Below are 15,159 nucleotides of genomic sequence, written 5' to 3' on the forward strand. Positions count from 1 at the left end.
ACCAAATAGGACCACAAATAGCCAAAGCAATCTTAAAAAGGAAAAGAAAAGCTGGAGGTATCATAATTCCAGACTTCAAATTATATTACAAAACTATACTTATCAAAACAGTGTGGTACTGGCACAGAGATAGACACATAGATCAAAAGAACAGAAGACCCAGAAATTAGACACCCACAATTATATGTGCAATTGATTTCAATAGAGGAGGAAAGAATATGCAATGGGAAAAAGTCTATTCAACTGGTGTAGGGAAGACTGGACAGCTATGTGCAAAAGAGTAAAACTGCACCACTTTTTTAGACTACACACAAAAATAAAATAAAAATGGAATAAGGACCTAAATATGAGACCTGAAATCATAAAAATCCTAGAAGAAAGCATAGGTAGCAATTTCTCTGACAGTAGCCATAGCAACATTTTCCCTTCCCCTCTCTTTGATCTGAGTGGTGGGTGCAAGCTCATAGACTTGCAGAGCATCATGCCGCAATATTAGGCTGTCAGTATCCAAAGTGTCATAAACCTCCTTGAAGACTTTTAATCTTAAAGCATGACTCAATTGGTGAGGTAACATGACTTTGAATATTTTGAGCAATGACTATAGCTTGTCTAAGTCTATTTATGATAGTGGGGGGAGGTATTCTGTGCTTGGATAAGCAACAGTCAATCAATGTAGGAAAGTTAAGTCAAAAGTAATAATTGATATATCCTTAATTTACATAACATCATCCTTATAATAAAGTCTCATGGTATGGTTGACCATTTGAATAAATTTCCTCCATAGTCTTAAAAGACTCAAAGGACTTGTTTATGGCAATGCCTTCTGAACTGAATTCCAAAAGGACAATATATGTTCAGAAATATCTTCTTGCCAATTTTTGTACTCCCTGTGGTAACCATATATGATGTCTCCTATATGCCTATATATCTTCTGATAAATACACAGTGAATGAATGAGTGGATGACCTAAAAATTGTATCTTTGAGAAAGTTAGAATTACACTGCAGAAGATAAGACCTGTATAATCAAAAAGAAAAGTAACTTTGCAATACAGTAAGTGGCAAGTGTAAAATAAGTAACAAAGATAATAGGTATTGGGAAATTTCAGAAAAGGGAATTCTCACTTCCATCAGACTGGTTAAGAGATGCTTTCCAAAGGAAGTGGAATTTTGTCTTGACCTTAATGAATAAATAGGTTCTCCTTAAGGGGGAATAATAGAGAGAACATGGTGGCAAAGGCTGCTGGGTATTCACAAACCTAATTCCTCTTCTATCTGGGATCACAGTTGGACAACTTTTCTCAGGATCTCTTGTAGCTGGGTGGGAAAAATGATGGGGTTTTAGCCACTGAAATGTGAATAGAAGTGGTGGGTGCCACTTAGGAGCCTGGCTCATAAAAACGTCCCATGGACCACCTTTCATATTCTTTTCCTATCTTGCTGCGAGATGCAGATGCCTCAGTGCCCTAGGTTAGGCTACAATCAAGAACAAATAAGCTTGTATATGAAAACATTACAGGGGACAAAGTCACCCTCCAACCAAGAACATCCACATTGGACAATTAATGTGAGTGACTAATGAGCCTTTATTATCTTAAGCCGTTAATATTTTTTTGTTGGTAAAACTAGCATAACCTCAAACAGTTGGCACTCCATGAAGGCAAAGTTTTCTGAGCAAAGGTGCATGAGAAGGTTTTATGACATGCCAAAAAGTTAATGACTCGAAGCAACTAGAGCAGAAGTGTGGGTGGGTAGGGTGAGTGTGGAAGATTGGAAAGATGGCCAGTTTGTAAAGGGTCTTGGATGTGAAGATCAATTTGTACTTGATATTTCAACAATAGAGATCCATCAAAAGTTTGTGAGCAGAAAATATGCATGCAGTGGTTTTTAGAAGATTGATTTAGAATGGGAAAGGATTAAGATAAGCAGATCAGCAAGGATATTATCAGAATTGATATAGGTCTGCAATGTGACTCTGGACACAGGAACTGGAAATGCATGGAAGGTGTAACATGCTGTTGTGGGACCTAAAACTCTTTATTGCACTTATTTGCATATCTGCCTTTCTACCCCTAATGGAGTATAAGCACCTCAGAGACAAGTGAAATTGTTTGTTTCTTTGTTCATATATATATATATATATATATATATATATATATATATATATACATATACATACATACATACATACATACATATTCAGATAGGTACCTCCTGGGGTGCCTGGGTGGCTGAGTCAGTTGGGTGTCAATCTTTGGCTCAGGTCATGATCTCACAGTTGATGGGTTCCAGCCCCAGTCGGGCTCTGTGCTGACAGCTCAGAGCCTGGAACCTGCTTCAGATTCTGTGTCTGTCTCCCTTCCTCTCTCTCTCTCTCTCTGCCCCTCCCCTGCTCGTGCTGTGTCTCTCTCTCAAAAATAAATAAACATTAAAAAAATTAAAATGAATTAGGTACTTTCCATACCTAACAATCTCTGGCACATGGCAGCGGCTTTAAAAAAGTTGGCTGAATGTATGCGTTTGCTTTTAGATGTACTGAGATAGTCATGGAAGAAAAAATTGAAAATGTTCATTGAGCTGGTAGGAAAATATCTTTGATACCTAGGATATGAGAAAGGCCTGAGAAATTGATTTAGAATTTATAACCAAAGGGACACATGTAAGGAGAAGAATAAAGAACATTGAGGATAAAATCTTGAAGAATAAAGAAGAGCCAGAGAGGAATACAAAGAAGGTGCAGGTGGATCCTAGGAGCATGGAAGCAAGAGTGTAAGGCAAGTAGGAGCAGGAGAAGAATTTCAAGATGGAGAGAATGGTCATTCATAGTGACAGCACAGAAATAACCGCCATGATGGCACTGTAAATTCTAGGCTGTCCGAGAAGCCAAGAACAAGGATAGAGGAAAAGTGATTGAATCTGAATATGGGAATGTTAAGTGATAATTAGAGAATTTTAAGGAGTGTGATAGAAGTGGAAGATACATGTTCGAGCTGTTGGTGCTGATCAGTGCATGCTAACTGATAGATAATCACAGGTGTGTTTGGTAACAAGTCTTCTATCCTAAGTAAACAATTTTTTTTTAATTTAAATTATCCATCAGTGTGGAAACAAATCATTTTTTAATCGGTTTTATAATATTTATTTTTGATAGAAACACAGAGACAGAGTGAGAGCGGGGGAGGGGCAGAGAGGGAGGGAGACACAGAATCCGAAGCAGGTTCCAGGTTCTGAGCTGTCAGCACAGAGACCGATGCAGGGCTCTAACCCACAAACCCCATGAGATCATGACCTGAGCTGAAGTCGGACGCTTAACTGACTGAGCCACCCGGGCATCCCAACGATTCATTTTCTGACAACTTTATTAAGTTATAATTCACAGACCTTATATTTCACCCATTTAAAGTGTAAAATTAAATGGTTTTTAGTGTATTCATGGAGTTGTGCACCCATCGCCACAATCTAATTTTAGATCATTTGTTACCTCAGAAACTCCCTTTACCATAGCTGTTACTCTGTTTCCCCCAACCTCTCAGCTCCAGGCAACCATTAATCGATTTTGTGTCTCTATAGTCTTGCCTGTTGTGGACATTTCATATAAATGAAAGTATACAATATTATTTTGTGTTTGGCATCATTCACATGGCAATCACTTATTTTCAAGATCCATCCATGTACCATGTACTATATTTCTTTGAATCACTGAATAAACATTTTATTGTAAGGGCACAGTACCTTTTGTTTACCCATTCATCAGTGGATGGGAATTTGTGTTTTCACTTTCTGGATAAATAATGCTGCCATGAAAATTTGTGCATGATTTTTTTTTTTTTTTTTTTTTTTTTGTGGACACATGTTTTCATTTGTCTCACATATATACCTAGGAGTGGAATTGCTGGGTCAAATGGTAACTCTGTGTTTAACCTTTTGAGGAATGGACAGACTGTTTTCCAAAGTATCTATATCATTTTACATTCTCATCAGCATTGTATGAGTGCTATGGATTTCTCCACATTTTTGACAATACTTGTTATTTTTGACTTTTTACTATAGCCATCCTAGTAGGTATGGAGTGGTATTTCACTATGGTTTTCCTTTTCATTTCACTGATGACTACTGATACTGAACATTTTTTTTTGTGAGTGTGCTTATTGACTATCCTCTTTGGAGAATCTCTACTGAAATCCTTTGTACCTTGTGTTCTTTATCTTTGTATTATTTAGTTTTGGGAATAAAAATGATCCTTGTTGGTAGAAAATTATTTCTGCAGTGTTATTCTACTGACGGCTCATTTGAATGCTTTGAGCTTCAGTTACACATTGCATTAACTATGATCCTGTATTTTGCAGTGCAGCCTGCAAATTTTCCCATAATTAATATGGTGAGAGGTTGAGGTTGTGGGACTTCTTGGAGGAGGAAGATATGTCAAAGTAGGTAACTCTACCTCAGGCTGTTCTTTGGAGCAGATGGAAGTACACAGGAAGGATTGAGGTGGAAGGAAAGCAAGACCATGATTTTCTACGTATTTTTCCTTAACAGTATACTTGACTGCATAGTTTTGTGTTTGTTGGAAAGAGTTAAATGCTGAGCTACTCCATCCTTAGATGCATATTTACATATAATGCAGAATCTGAAAAACTTATAATTAAAAGGGGGCTTGTCCTTTAATTAAAAAAAAATTGCACTATAACAGTAGCATTTTAAATTCTAGAACTTCCAGAAAGATGGGCCTATCCATAATTTCCTCTATGGTTTTCCCGTCCCTAAATGTATAGTTTTCTTTTCAAGTTTGCTTGGTATCAAAGTTGGAACATCTGTTTCTTTTGTTTATGCCAACAGATCTCATAAGCATTTAAGCTTTCATAGAAAATGTTCATGCAAATGCCAGCCGGGTGTTGGCAATTAGTTATGTAAGCTACCAGCAAACTCCCTCTCTGTATAGTTATGGATAATCATTTCCATCCCACCTACAGGTCTCCCTGCTTTATCTTTTTATCTTCAGTGTGTAATTAAGCCTCTCTAGTGCATCCAGAACAATGTTTTGTGGTGTGAATGAGATTTTCAGAAGTGCTGAAAATATGTGTAATTTTAAAGTCCTTCAACCCCTCATTTAGCAGATTTGACTAGACAATGGATTTCAGAGGTTGCTCTTCAGCATTGAGGAATAGATTTTAAAAAAAGAGAAGTAGACTCAGCAGCTACATGAATCCCTGCCAGGGCAGCACTTTGTGATGTTGAATAAAATCCTAGGTTAACTATGTATTGTACCATTTCTGCTACAGTAGAGATCCTTCAGCTTTTCCTATTATAAAACCTCAGGGCCTCCTAAATACAAAGTCACACGCAATGCAAACATTTTGATTTGTCTCACATTTGAATGGATGAGATACAGTTAACTATGTATCACTTTAACAGTTATAAAGGTATCAGTAAGTAAAGAAATCATAACATTTTGTTAAACTGCATTTAGTTATTTTATCTAGAAACACAGGCATGAAGGGTTTTGGGTATTTGGCAAAAATCTAACTAAACTTACCAAGTTGGACCTGTTTGATTTTTAAAGGATAGTCATTTTTATTTTCCTTATGAATTTTACTTCTTTAACACTAACCTTGTGAAGTCAGAGGTAGAAAGAGGAGATGAGGGGAGGGGAAAGAGAAGATGGAGAGAAAGAAGGAGAGAGGGAAAATGTGAAACATTCTTGAATACATTCCCTATGAATAAACATTTATTTCCTCTAAGCCAGATGTCTTTTTTTTTTTTAATTTTTTTTTCAACGTTTATTTATTTTTTGGGACAGAGAGAGACAGAGCATGAACGGGGGAGGGGCAGAGAGAGAGGGAGACACAGAATCGGAAACAGGCTCCAGGCTCTGAGCCATCAGCCCAGAGCCTGACGCGGGGCTGGAACTCACGGACCGCGAGATCGTGACCTGGCTGAAGTCGGACGCTTAACTGACTGCACCACCCAGGCGCCCCTAAGCCAAACGTCTTTTAAAAATATAGTAAAAACTCAGAAGCCACTTGATGGTAAAAAGTTGCCTGTCTTTGTGTCTGTACAGAAATTATTAGGCCCACAATCATTTTTTGTTCTTGTCACTTTGAAGGGCTCTAAGGGGCCAAGCGAGGTTGACCTGGCAACATTTGCAGTTTTTATCTTTGGCCACCTGGGTTCTATTGACTCCTCGTCTTCTCTTTCCCCACTTGTTTGGGGTCTACCCTTCTGTCCCCAAATTCCACCAACATTTGGGTAAAACCCCTCTCTCCCCAATCATTAGGGAATTATTTGCTAAATAATAATTTATATATTTGATTAACTGATTGAACTTTAATTGAAAAAAAAGTAAACTCCAATGGAAATTCATTCACATCAAAGTAGAAACGTAAAAAAAATCCATGCATTTGCATTTTAATATCTAATTACAGAATAAAAAGGCTTTTCCCTGGATGAAAGAATGTTCAGCTAATAACTTGGCCCTTTGCTTTTCTATAAATATTTTAGAATCTCATTGAAAAGATTTTTACCAATAAAACAAAAGCAGGTACTCTAGTAGAATTTACTTCGGATTCCGTCTCTAGATCAACTTAAGGAAGCATTGACCTCTTTAAATATCAAGACTTACAAATGATACATATGTTTTTCCTGCCACTAATTTAGGTGTTCTTTAATTTCTTTCTATATTATTTTTGAAAATAGTATTCATTATACCTTTATGAGAATTATTCCTCTCGATTTGCCTTTTTTTCTTTCTAAGGGCTTTTTACTCCCTACCCTGTATGGATGTCTTAGGTCTACACTGCCCACATATACATACCTTTAAGAGGACCTGCGGTGAGGATTGTAATTGAAACCCTTCACTTGCCACACTTTCTGATATCCTTACCTCACATGGAGGTTACATTCTCACCAGAAAGTCCCTGATTACAGCCAGTGACTGAAATTGGAGTGGGTACTAGAGCCAGGCTGCTTCTGGCCACCTCCTGACTTCTCCAATGAACACTCTTTGCTCTGGGTCTTCTTATCAGCCTGCCTCAGAATTTCTCAGAGCTGCACTGCCATTGGAGGATCTAACTACATAATCCTGATTCCTTCTCTGTGTCCTCTCTCAGGAGCCAGACCACCATTGTGGAGCCTTAAGAAGGCTTTTCTGCTTACTTATGCTCTCTTTCTTTTGTCTATCATAGTGATTTCCTCCAGTCTTTTGCACCTGTATTTTGGTACTGGTGTCTATTTCTCAGATTATAGGATCTGAGAAAAAGGAACTCCTTTTATTACCTTAAAGAAATTTGCATCAATTCCCAATTTGCTAATGTTTTTGAAAGCCATGAGAAGGTGGAAAAAATTGACCTTCAGGTGGAAAAGAAGGACAGGAGGAATAGGTAAAAGATTTGAGTACATTTGGAAGTGTAAAGGTGATATTTCTGATGAATAGAAAACAGAGATGAGAAATAGTGAAGAAGATCACCTATGCTTGTAAGCCTGAGGCAGGCTCAGGCAATTTATTCTAAATTGGTAAAAAATGAAAGAATTTTGATTATTATACTAGACTAACCTGTAGTTCTATGATTATTATATGCACTTAGAATGACAAAACAGCAGTGCTTTTATTGTTTAAGACTAAAAAAAATTAAGATCAATCCCAGAACTCACCCAGAGCAGCGAAGAATGGGTCTATAAGGTAAGCTTAGTGGAGAATATTGAGAAAAAGTTATTTTATGTAATACACTGAATGAATCCTACTCAGCCATAAACAGGTGTTGGAGACAATGTCAGTGTTGCTAAGAAGAGTTGATGTGATTTTTAAGGTATTGAATACCTTTTTCAACAGTTGGGAATGAAGTAAGTGAAATCAAGTCATGAAATATTCTTTGATAAGAATAACAGGGTTTTTAAAGAATGTGATTAGAAAGAAATAATGCATCAAGAAGACACAAAACATCAGCTTTGTGTGCAGTAGTTAATGTTTCCTTGGTTTGGGTGACTTGTTTATCACTCACTGGGGGCAGACTATCACTGTGTCAGTAGGACTTGAGGCCGAGTGGTTGTAGACTTCATTGAGGTCCTCTAACATCTTCTCCATTATGGGTGGCTTGGGGTAGGTGAGGAAGCATTATTCCACTCTCAAGTCCAGGGTGGGTCCTGGTTTCCTAGCAACTCAGTCAGGCAAAGCCAATTGCCTTGCCTTTGGCTTAAGTGAAACAGCTCATAGCATTCCCTAGCGAACACAGAAAACTGAGGACATTTGGGGTTGAAGCCCATCCCCTCTATCTTTATGACTCTGATGTGCCGTGAAAAAGTTAGAACCGCTGAGATCACTTTGAATCCAAATGGGAAGCTTGTAACACCAAGGAAATTGGGGTCAAAGAATTCATACCTTTGATGAAATTGAGCTACGGAAACAAATCAAATACCCACGCTATCTCAGAACTTTCAACTTTTGTGAGTCAATCAACCCCTTCATTGTTTAAACCATTTGCAGGCAGATTTCTTTATTAGTTGCAACAGAGGGTCTGAACAGGTATCTGTCATAGGGGAAGAACTTTGTTTCCAGGGGTAGAAATTCTGAGATCTGAATCCTGGAGTTGTCATGATACAGATGTGTACCTTTAGGCAAGTTGCTTAACCAGTTTGAGCCTTAATATATTCATGTGCTAAATGCAAGTGATCATATAGATTGCATGGGAGGACATATATAAAATACCCTGCTCATAATAGGAATCCAATGAATATGATGGTTTTTATACTTAAAGTAAATTTTGTTTCTACCTTGATATTGTAAATAAGCAAGTAAATTTACTTCTTTAAAAACTTATCAGTGAATGTGTAATAGATATCCAAGTTGCTTACTACTAAGTTGGTCCCTTCTTGCTTAAAGGATACTAATCCTCTGCATTGTACAAAATCTATGCCATTGATCACCTGGCATAAGTGATAACTCATACAAAGAAATTTCTTTGGGAAGGGTTTAAAACTATAAAACTTCCTTGTTTTTGCACTAGGAATTATCTCACATTCTACATAGATACTCAATATTTCTTGAGAACTGATTGGAAAATCTTGTTCATATGAAAAATATATGGCTGTCTGGGCACACTGTTTCCTACCCACTGGTGTTGCCCAGGACTGTGGAATGCTGGGCTAAGAGGCAACTATTTCATCCTCTCAGATGTCACTCCTCTGGCCTTTACCAGAGCTGAGTAGTCATCCACTTCTTTGCAGATAGGAGAGCACATTCCTAGTGGAATCAGAGTATACAATGAAGCAACACCTGAATGTTGACAAGAAAAGGAAACCAAAATGTGACCTTGGGTGATAATGGCATCACAGAAGGGATCATGGCACCAGGGCAAAGCAGGAAGGGTTATAGTCCCGCTGGATGGTTCTCCTCCCTTCTTCTCTGCCCCATGCTGCCCCAGCCTTTATCCCTAAGGTTCTTGGAGTCAATCGATAAACATTTTTGGAGCATGTACTCTGTTACCTTTAAGACACTCTGCACAAAGTAATGAGAATAAAATGATGGAAAAAATAGTTTCTGACCTTGGTGAATTCATAGACCAGATGGGGACTGTAATGTAATTCAGAAACCCTCTAGGCCCTGGACCTCCCTCTGTGATAACTTTATTATGCCTCCCCTAATACAACAAGCTGGGTGTAGATATCTTTATCTTCTGTTCCTGCCAATCTTAGTCTTCTGGCTCTAATTTTTTCAAAGCATTGATCTCAGATTATTCTCATGTTACATAGATCAGGGAGCAAAGGATCTAAATTTCATCAGGCATCTACAAATTTCTAATTTGCTTGTTAGGAAATAAGGAAAGCTGAGAAGTTGTAACGGAAATAATGTAGGGGGAATGGAACTCCTCCTAGAAACTATTAAATACGGGATGACCACTCATAAGATCCTTGTCTCCAGAGTCTAAACCCTATTTCCACAGGTACAGATAGGGCTCTTCTTTGTGGGGAGACCGATGCCATATGTCTACCAGAGGAGCATGTTCCATCAGGAAAGCATGGTCTTTTAAAAAGTATTTGATCATGATGTGAGCACTTTCAATCATGAGTTTTTGATAGACTGAGACTTAGAAATTGCTTCTATTGCATGTGTGTGCTTTATGGGACTATGATATCAAAGGCTATTTATTGTGTGAGGTCTGAGATAGTTGTTCTGATCTGAATTAAAGCTGCTATAGTGAGACAACTTACTAGCATCCACTTCAGTTACCACGATTGGTTTGGAGAATTGAATTCGGAATCCCCAGGGATAATCACCAGTCCCTTTGAACAGCCTCACGGTTCGCTCTCGAACTAAAGAGGAAACAAAGAAGGCATTCTTTTGAGTTACTCTTTAGATACCACAAATATGATTACGAAAGTAGCTAGGACTTATTGCTTGTTTATTATATATCAGGCCAAATAAAAATGTTCTAAGCACTTAATAGTATTATCTAATTTAATCTTTGTATCAGGTTTTTTTATATAGAGGAGGAAACTGAGGTACAGAGAAGTTAAACAACTTACCTGAGTCACATGGTGAGTGAGGGGCAATGCTCACCACCCCAAGGCAGCATGACTCCCAAAAGGCAGCTGAGCCTTACAGGTCTGAGTCACTCAGATCCATAAACAATAAGACATTTGTTACAAGGTTATACATGAAAATAGGAAAACTGAATCCTTAGATGTACATTTAAGTCTTACAGGAGCCCAGGAAAGCCTGAACAATTGAGTTTCTCAGAAAAAAAATGGGAACAGCTGGGTGGACTTTGCAGATATTGTAACTGTAAGGTTGTGCTGTATTGATGGTAGAAAGTTCCAGAGACTTCACAGTAAGAGTTCATGGACTTTTACATGAGTCTAATGATCATTTATTAATGTGGCCCTGTTACTTCTCAGTCTTCTTTTCCATGTATCTTCTCTCTTTTCTTCCAGCTACCTTCACAGCATCTTTTCTGTATAGAGATCTGTGTGTACATGCTTGTGTGTGTGTGTGTGTGTGTGTGTGTGTGTGTGTGTGTGTGTTTCATAGCTTCTGTGTACTAATGAGTTTGGCTTATTCATATCTTGAGCTCACTCATGGGCCCTCTTGACTTCTCTCTACCTCAAGACATTTTAACTTCTGTGCTTACTATAGTAAGGGCATCTTCCCAGTTCAAATTCCTGAAAGTGAGAATCTCACAGGTTGAAAATATCTCTGCTCATAACTCTTTGGGCTGTTACTCTTCAGAGGTGACAAAGGGCAGGATTATCAGGCAGAAAATGTCTCTGTGGGACTGTCCATTTTGTGGAAGGTCAATCTACATAATGGGAGATGTGGACACACAGAATTTTGTCTTTTATAATATATTTACGTCTTGTTTTTATTTAGAAAAAAAATACCCCTGAATCATGCTCGAATACAAAACTGAAAACATCTGAAGGACATAAGTGATTTCAGAAGGTCCATTTTTTAAGTGCTGACAAATTTACCAAAGAAGAATGATAAACAAAAGCCTTCAGAATATTGAGTGGTTGTATTTATGGTCAGGTTTACCAGAAAGAACTAGTAACATAATACTGGGATTATTAATCTGTCCCCAGAAATTCTACTTGTGGTATACTTTATTGGTATACTTTATTGGATGAATTTTTTTCTATACATGTTAATATCTAAAAATGATAAAGAGCAAATCCTAATAAAGTATAATGATAAACTCCCTGAGCTCCATAAGTAAGTTATTAATAATAGGCCCATTGTTAAGTCTCTGGAGAAGAAGTCAGGTAATTAATTATAAAATAAAAATACTCATCTATTAATAAGGAAGGCAAATTCATACCTTAAAGCTATAATTTGATAGAATCCCTTTTTATTAAAAACATAGGAATACATTAGAATTTATGGGTAATACATTTTGCTGCTTCTTTCCAATCCTTCATTTGGTATTTTTGTATTTCACTTCTCATGTCTCAGATAGTTTTAGATCTTTGTCTGGATTGGAGATCAAGGACATTTCTTTGCAGAGTTGCATCCTTTTTAGATACATATTCAAAGGCTATTACAGAATGCCTAAATGGCAATTTATGGATAGAATTATAAGCAATAGAGAGGTCAAAGGAATGCTTAAGAATTTCAAATGACTGATTTAACAATTATATTTTGAGTGGGAAAAGACCTTACTCCAGCTTTCCACTTGGTGAGGAATCTCTTCCTCACCATCTGACAGACAATTGGGGTAGGTGAGTCCCTGATCTTTGGAGATACTATTATTATAAACTTAAATTACAGTTTAAAGATTTCTGATTACAGAGTCTGTAAGAGATTTGCCATTACTTTATTAAATTTTCTCTCATATTATGAGGTAAATCATTGGGTTGTTTTTTTTTTTTTCAAATTTCCTATGAGAATTTGACGAATACAGTAAAAAGTTAGGCATTCTGTCCAGATGCTTTTGCATGTGACCTTCCCCTAGGTCAGCTAGGGAACAAAAATATCTGCTAAAAACAAGGAAACAAACATCTCTGTCTTTGATGATCCCTTGTAGCCCAGTAGTAGAAGTTATTCATTCACAAACATTTACTGAATATCTATTATTTGTCCAGGTGTTTTCCTTTGTGTTAGGAATGTAATGTTAAAGACAGACAAGAGACTTTTTCTCCTAGACTTTCCATGCTAGACACTGGCTGCCAAAATTGGCAAACATTTAAAGAGAGGAAGGATAAAGTCTCTTTGTATGAATTCCTGAAGGAATGTTTATTTTTCCAAAATGTCTGAAGAAAATACACTGTTCTTCTGCTGTTGAGAACAGTATCAGGAAAAGCATGCCAAAATTGCTGGGAAAGTACTAGTGTATCCCAGCCCTAAAACTGTCCTCTGCTCTAGTCTATGCTCCTGGGAGGCTCTCCATCACTTAGTTAATTTCCTTTTGGCAGTCATTGCAAATCACTGTTTCTATTTGCCATTTACAGGATCTCAGTATAATTTAAGGGACAGAAATGAGAAATTCAAGGACACAGAAATGAATATTTTCACAATCTGCAACAGGCTGGTAGCCAATCAGGGCAGAAAGAATCAGAAATACTATTTCTGACCTCTGTAGAAATCATCTCTAACATCCCCTCTTGTTGAATCATCTTGCTCCCTCTAGGTTACCCTTTTGATACTGTCTTCTGCTTTTGACAGATTGATTATCCAACAGATATTTGTTTAATGGAATATTTTTATTGTGTTGGTTCAAATCAAATCACACTTGTTGTTTTGTTTTTGTATTACATGAGACTGTTAAGATGGGTACAGCTTTCAAGGCTGTGGTGATAGGGCTTTTTTTTTCTTCAGTCAAGCAAATTGAATGTCAACCATGTATGTGAAAGTATAAACAATTCAATGACGTTTTTAAATGGTGAACTCAACTGTTGGATTCTCCTGTGGGAGACTTGAGACAATCAAAATGTTTTGCAGTATGTTCCCTTCCCATTCTGAAGATAATTTTCTCACATTTTAAGATTTACAGTCTGGGTTTCCCCTGCCACTGTCTGGTGGATAATCTATGAGTGCTACATAGTTGCTGAAAAGCCACAAATGAATGTCATTGTCTTTTCAGAGACTTTGTGGGCACATCTTCAAGTATGTTATCCCTTCAAATCACACACTTCCTTGGAATCATCTTGTTAGATGTCAAACTTCAAATGAAGGGTAAATATTTCCATAAACATAACACCCCTCATATATTAAAAAACTCTAAAATTTTCTTGTTGTTCCCTCAATATACTTTATAGTGATGCAAACCTTTATCTGTATCTCCAACTTACAGAAGAACTTTTTTATGGGATAAAGATGGATTTTTTTTAAGTGTAAAATTTATTCCCAAAAATACATGCTGGTAGATATAAATTAGTATTGCAGTATCTTAAAATGCCATTAGGTTAATAAAGATATTTTTCAGTTAAAAATTATTCATTTGCATTCAGCTCACTTTTCCTTCAAATCTCCATTGTCTTGTATAGATCTCTAAGTATATAGTTGAAAACGTAAGCATCTGACAACATTTCAAGTCTTAGTCACAATAAGAAGGAACAATTGCCACATTCGTGAACTGAGGTTCAGTCCAACTAATGGTACCATGAAACTCACAACATTTAAACATTTTGTTTTCCTTATGTGATATGTATATATTATATAGGCATACACATAAATGCACATGCACACATATATACAAAGTTTTTGACAAAATTGAACAAATATGTATGTGCATATAGATATGCACATATATATAAGCCTACGTATGCACATGTGTCTGTGAACTTTGTTGGCAAAACTGAACAAATTTTTTTAACCAAAGCAAATAATAGTGAATCAAATGCTTGTTGTTTGATGACCATAAGCATTTTGTAGAAATGGTGATAATTGTACTTTTTTACAGATACCATATATCAGGTGTTAGCCAAGATATTGTGAGGGAGTAGTTGTATTTTATTCACTGTAAGTTTTCATACCTGCCTGCCATAAATAAATAGACAATAAATATTTGTAATTTTAATAAGTATCTTAATAGTATTTGTTTATAATTTATATAAAATATATATATATATATACTTATATGTGAATATGTAATATTCATCCAAAATTCTCACAAAAATTAAGAAAAACAAGGGTGAGAGATAGAAATAGTCAAGATGTATAGAAATAGCCAATTATAATTTCTGCATATATAACTTCATTTCATTTTTTATAACACTGTAAGATAGGCAGAGAGATACTAACAATAAATAAGTAACTATTCTAAGGACACATAGCTGGTAAATTTCTGAATAGTACTGAAATCCAGGACTTTTTATTCATTCATTCAACAAATACATATTGGCTTCCTATGATGAGGCACACGCTGTCCTAAGTTCTTAGACTACATCGATGGACAAAGAGACAGAAATCTTAACCTCCCAAATTTTACTTTCAGCCTCGTGTCCTTTCTTTATACTATTCTATTACTCAAAAGTTAAATACAGAAATTTTTTAAAAAGTTTATTCCTAGATCTTCATCATCTACTTTTATTTTCAAAGATTCCATCCTGAATTCTTTCAATTTGGGGATTTAGATTCTCAAACTTCGTTTCCAATGAATGGCTAAGCTTATTACTGTCTGAGTATAAATAAATATTCTAAATGCACAGAATATAAAACTTGTGTTATTTTATG

At 36.5% G+C, this 15,159-nt stretch overlaps 1 protein-coding gene across 2 annotated transcripts in view; it reads right to left on the reverse strand.

Moving 5' to 3' along the window:
- LOC109502572 overlaps positions 1 to 15,159 on the reverse strand; it is a 123,693-nt gene that overhangs the window by 71,522 nt on the left and 37,012 nt on the right. For both annotated transcript variants that reach the window (XM_019837714.3, XM_019837711.3), the window contains exon 6: positions 10,200 to 10,301. In XM_019837714.3, the coding sequence (XP_019693273.2) occupies positions 10,200 to 10,301 (102 nt within the window). The remainder of the gene's footprint in view (positions 1 to 10,199; positions 10,302 to 15,159) is intronic.

The sequence above is a fragment of the Felis catus genome, chromosome A1, assembly GCF_018350175.1.
Source record: "Felis catus isolate Fca126 chromosome A1, F.catus_Fca126_mat1.0, whole genome shotgun sequence".
NCBI classification, from domain to species: Eukaryota; Metazoa; Chordata; class Mammalia; order Carnivora; family Felidae; genus Felis; species Felis catus.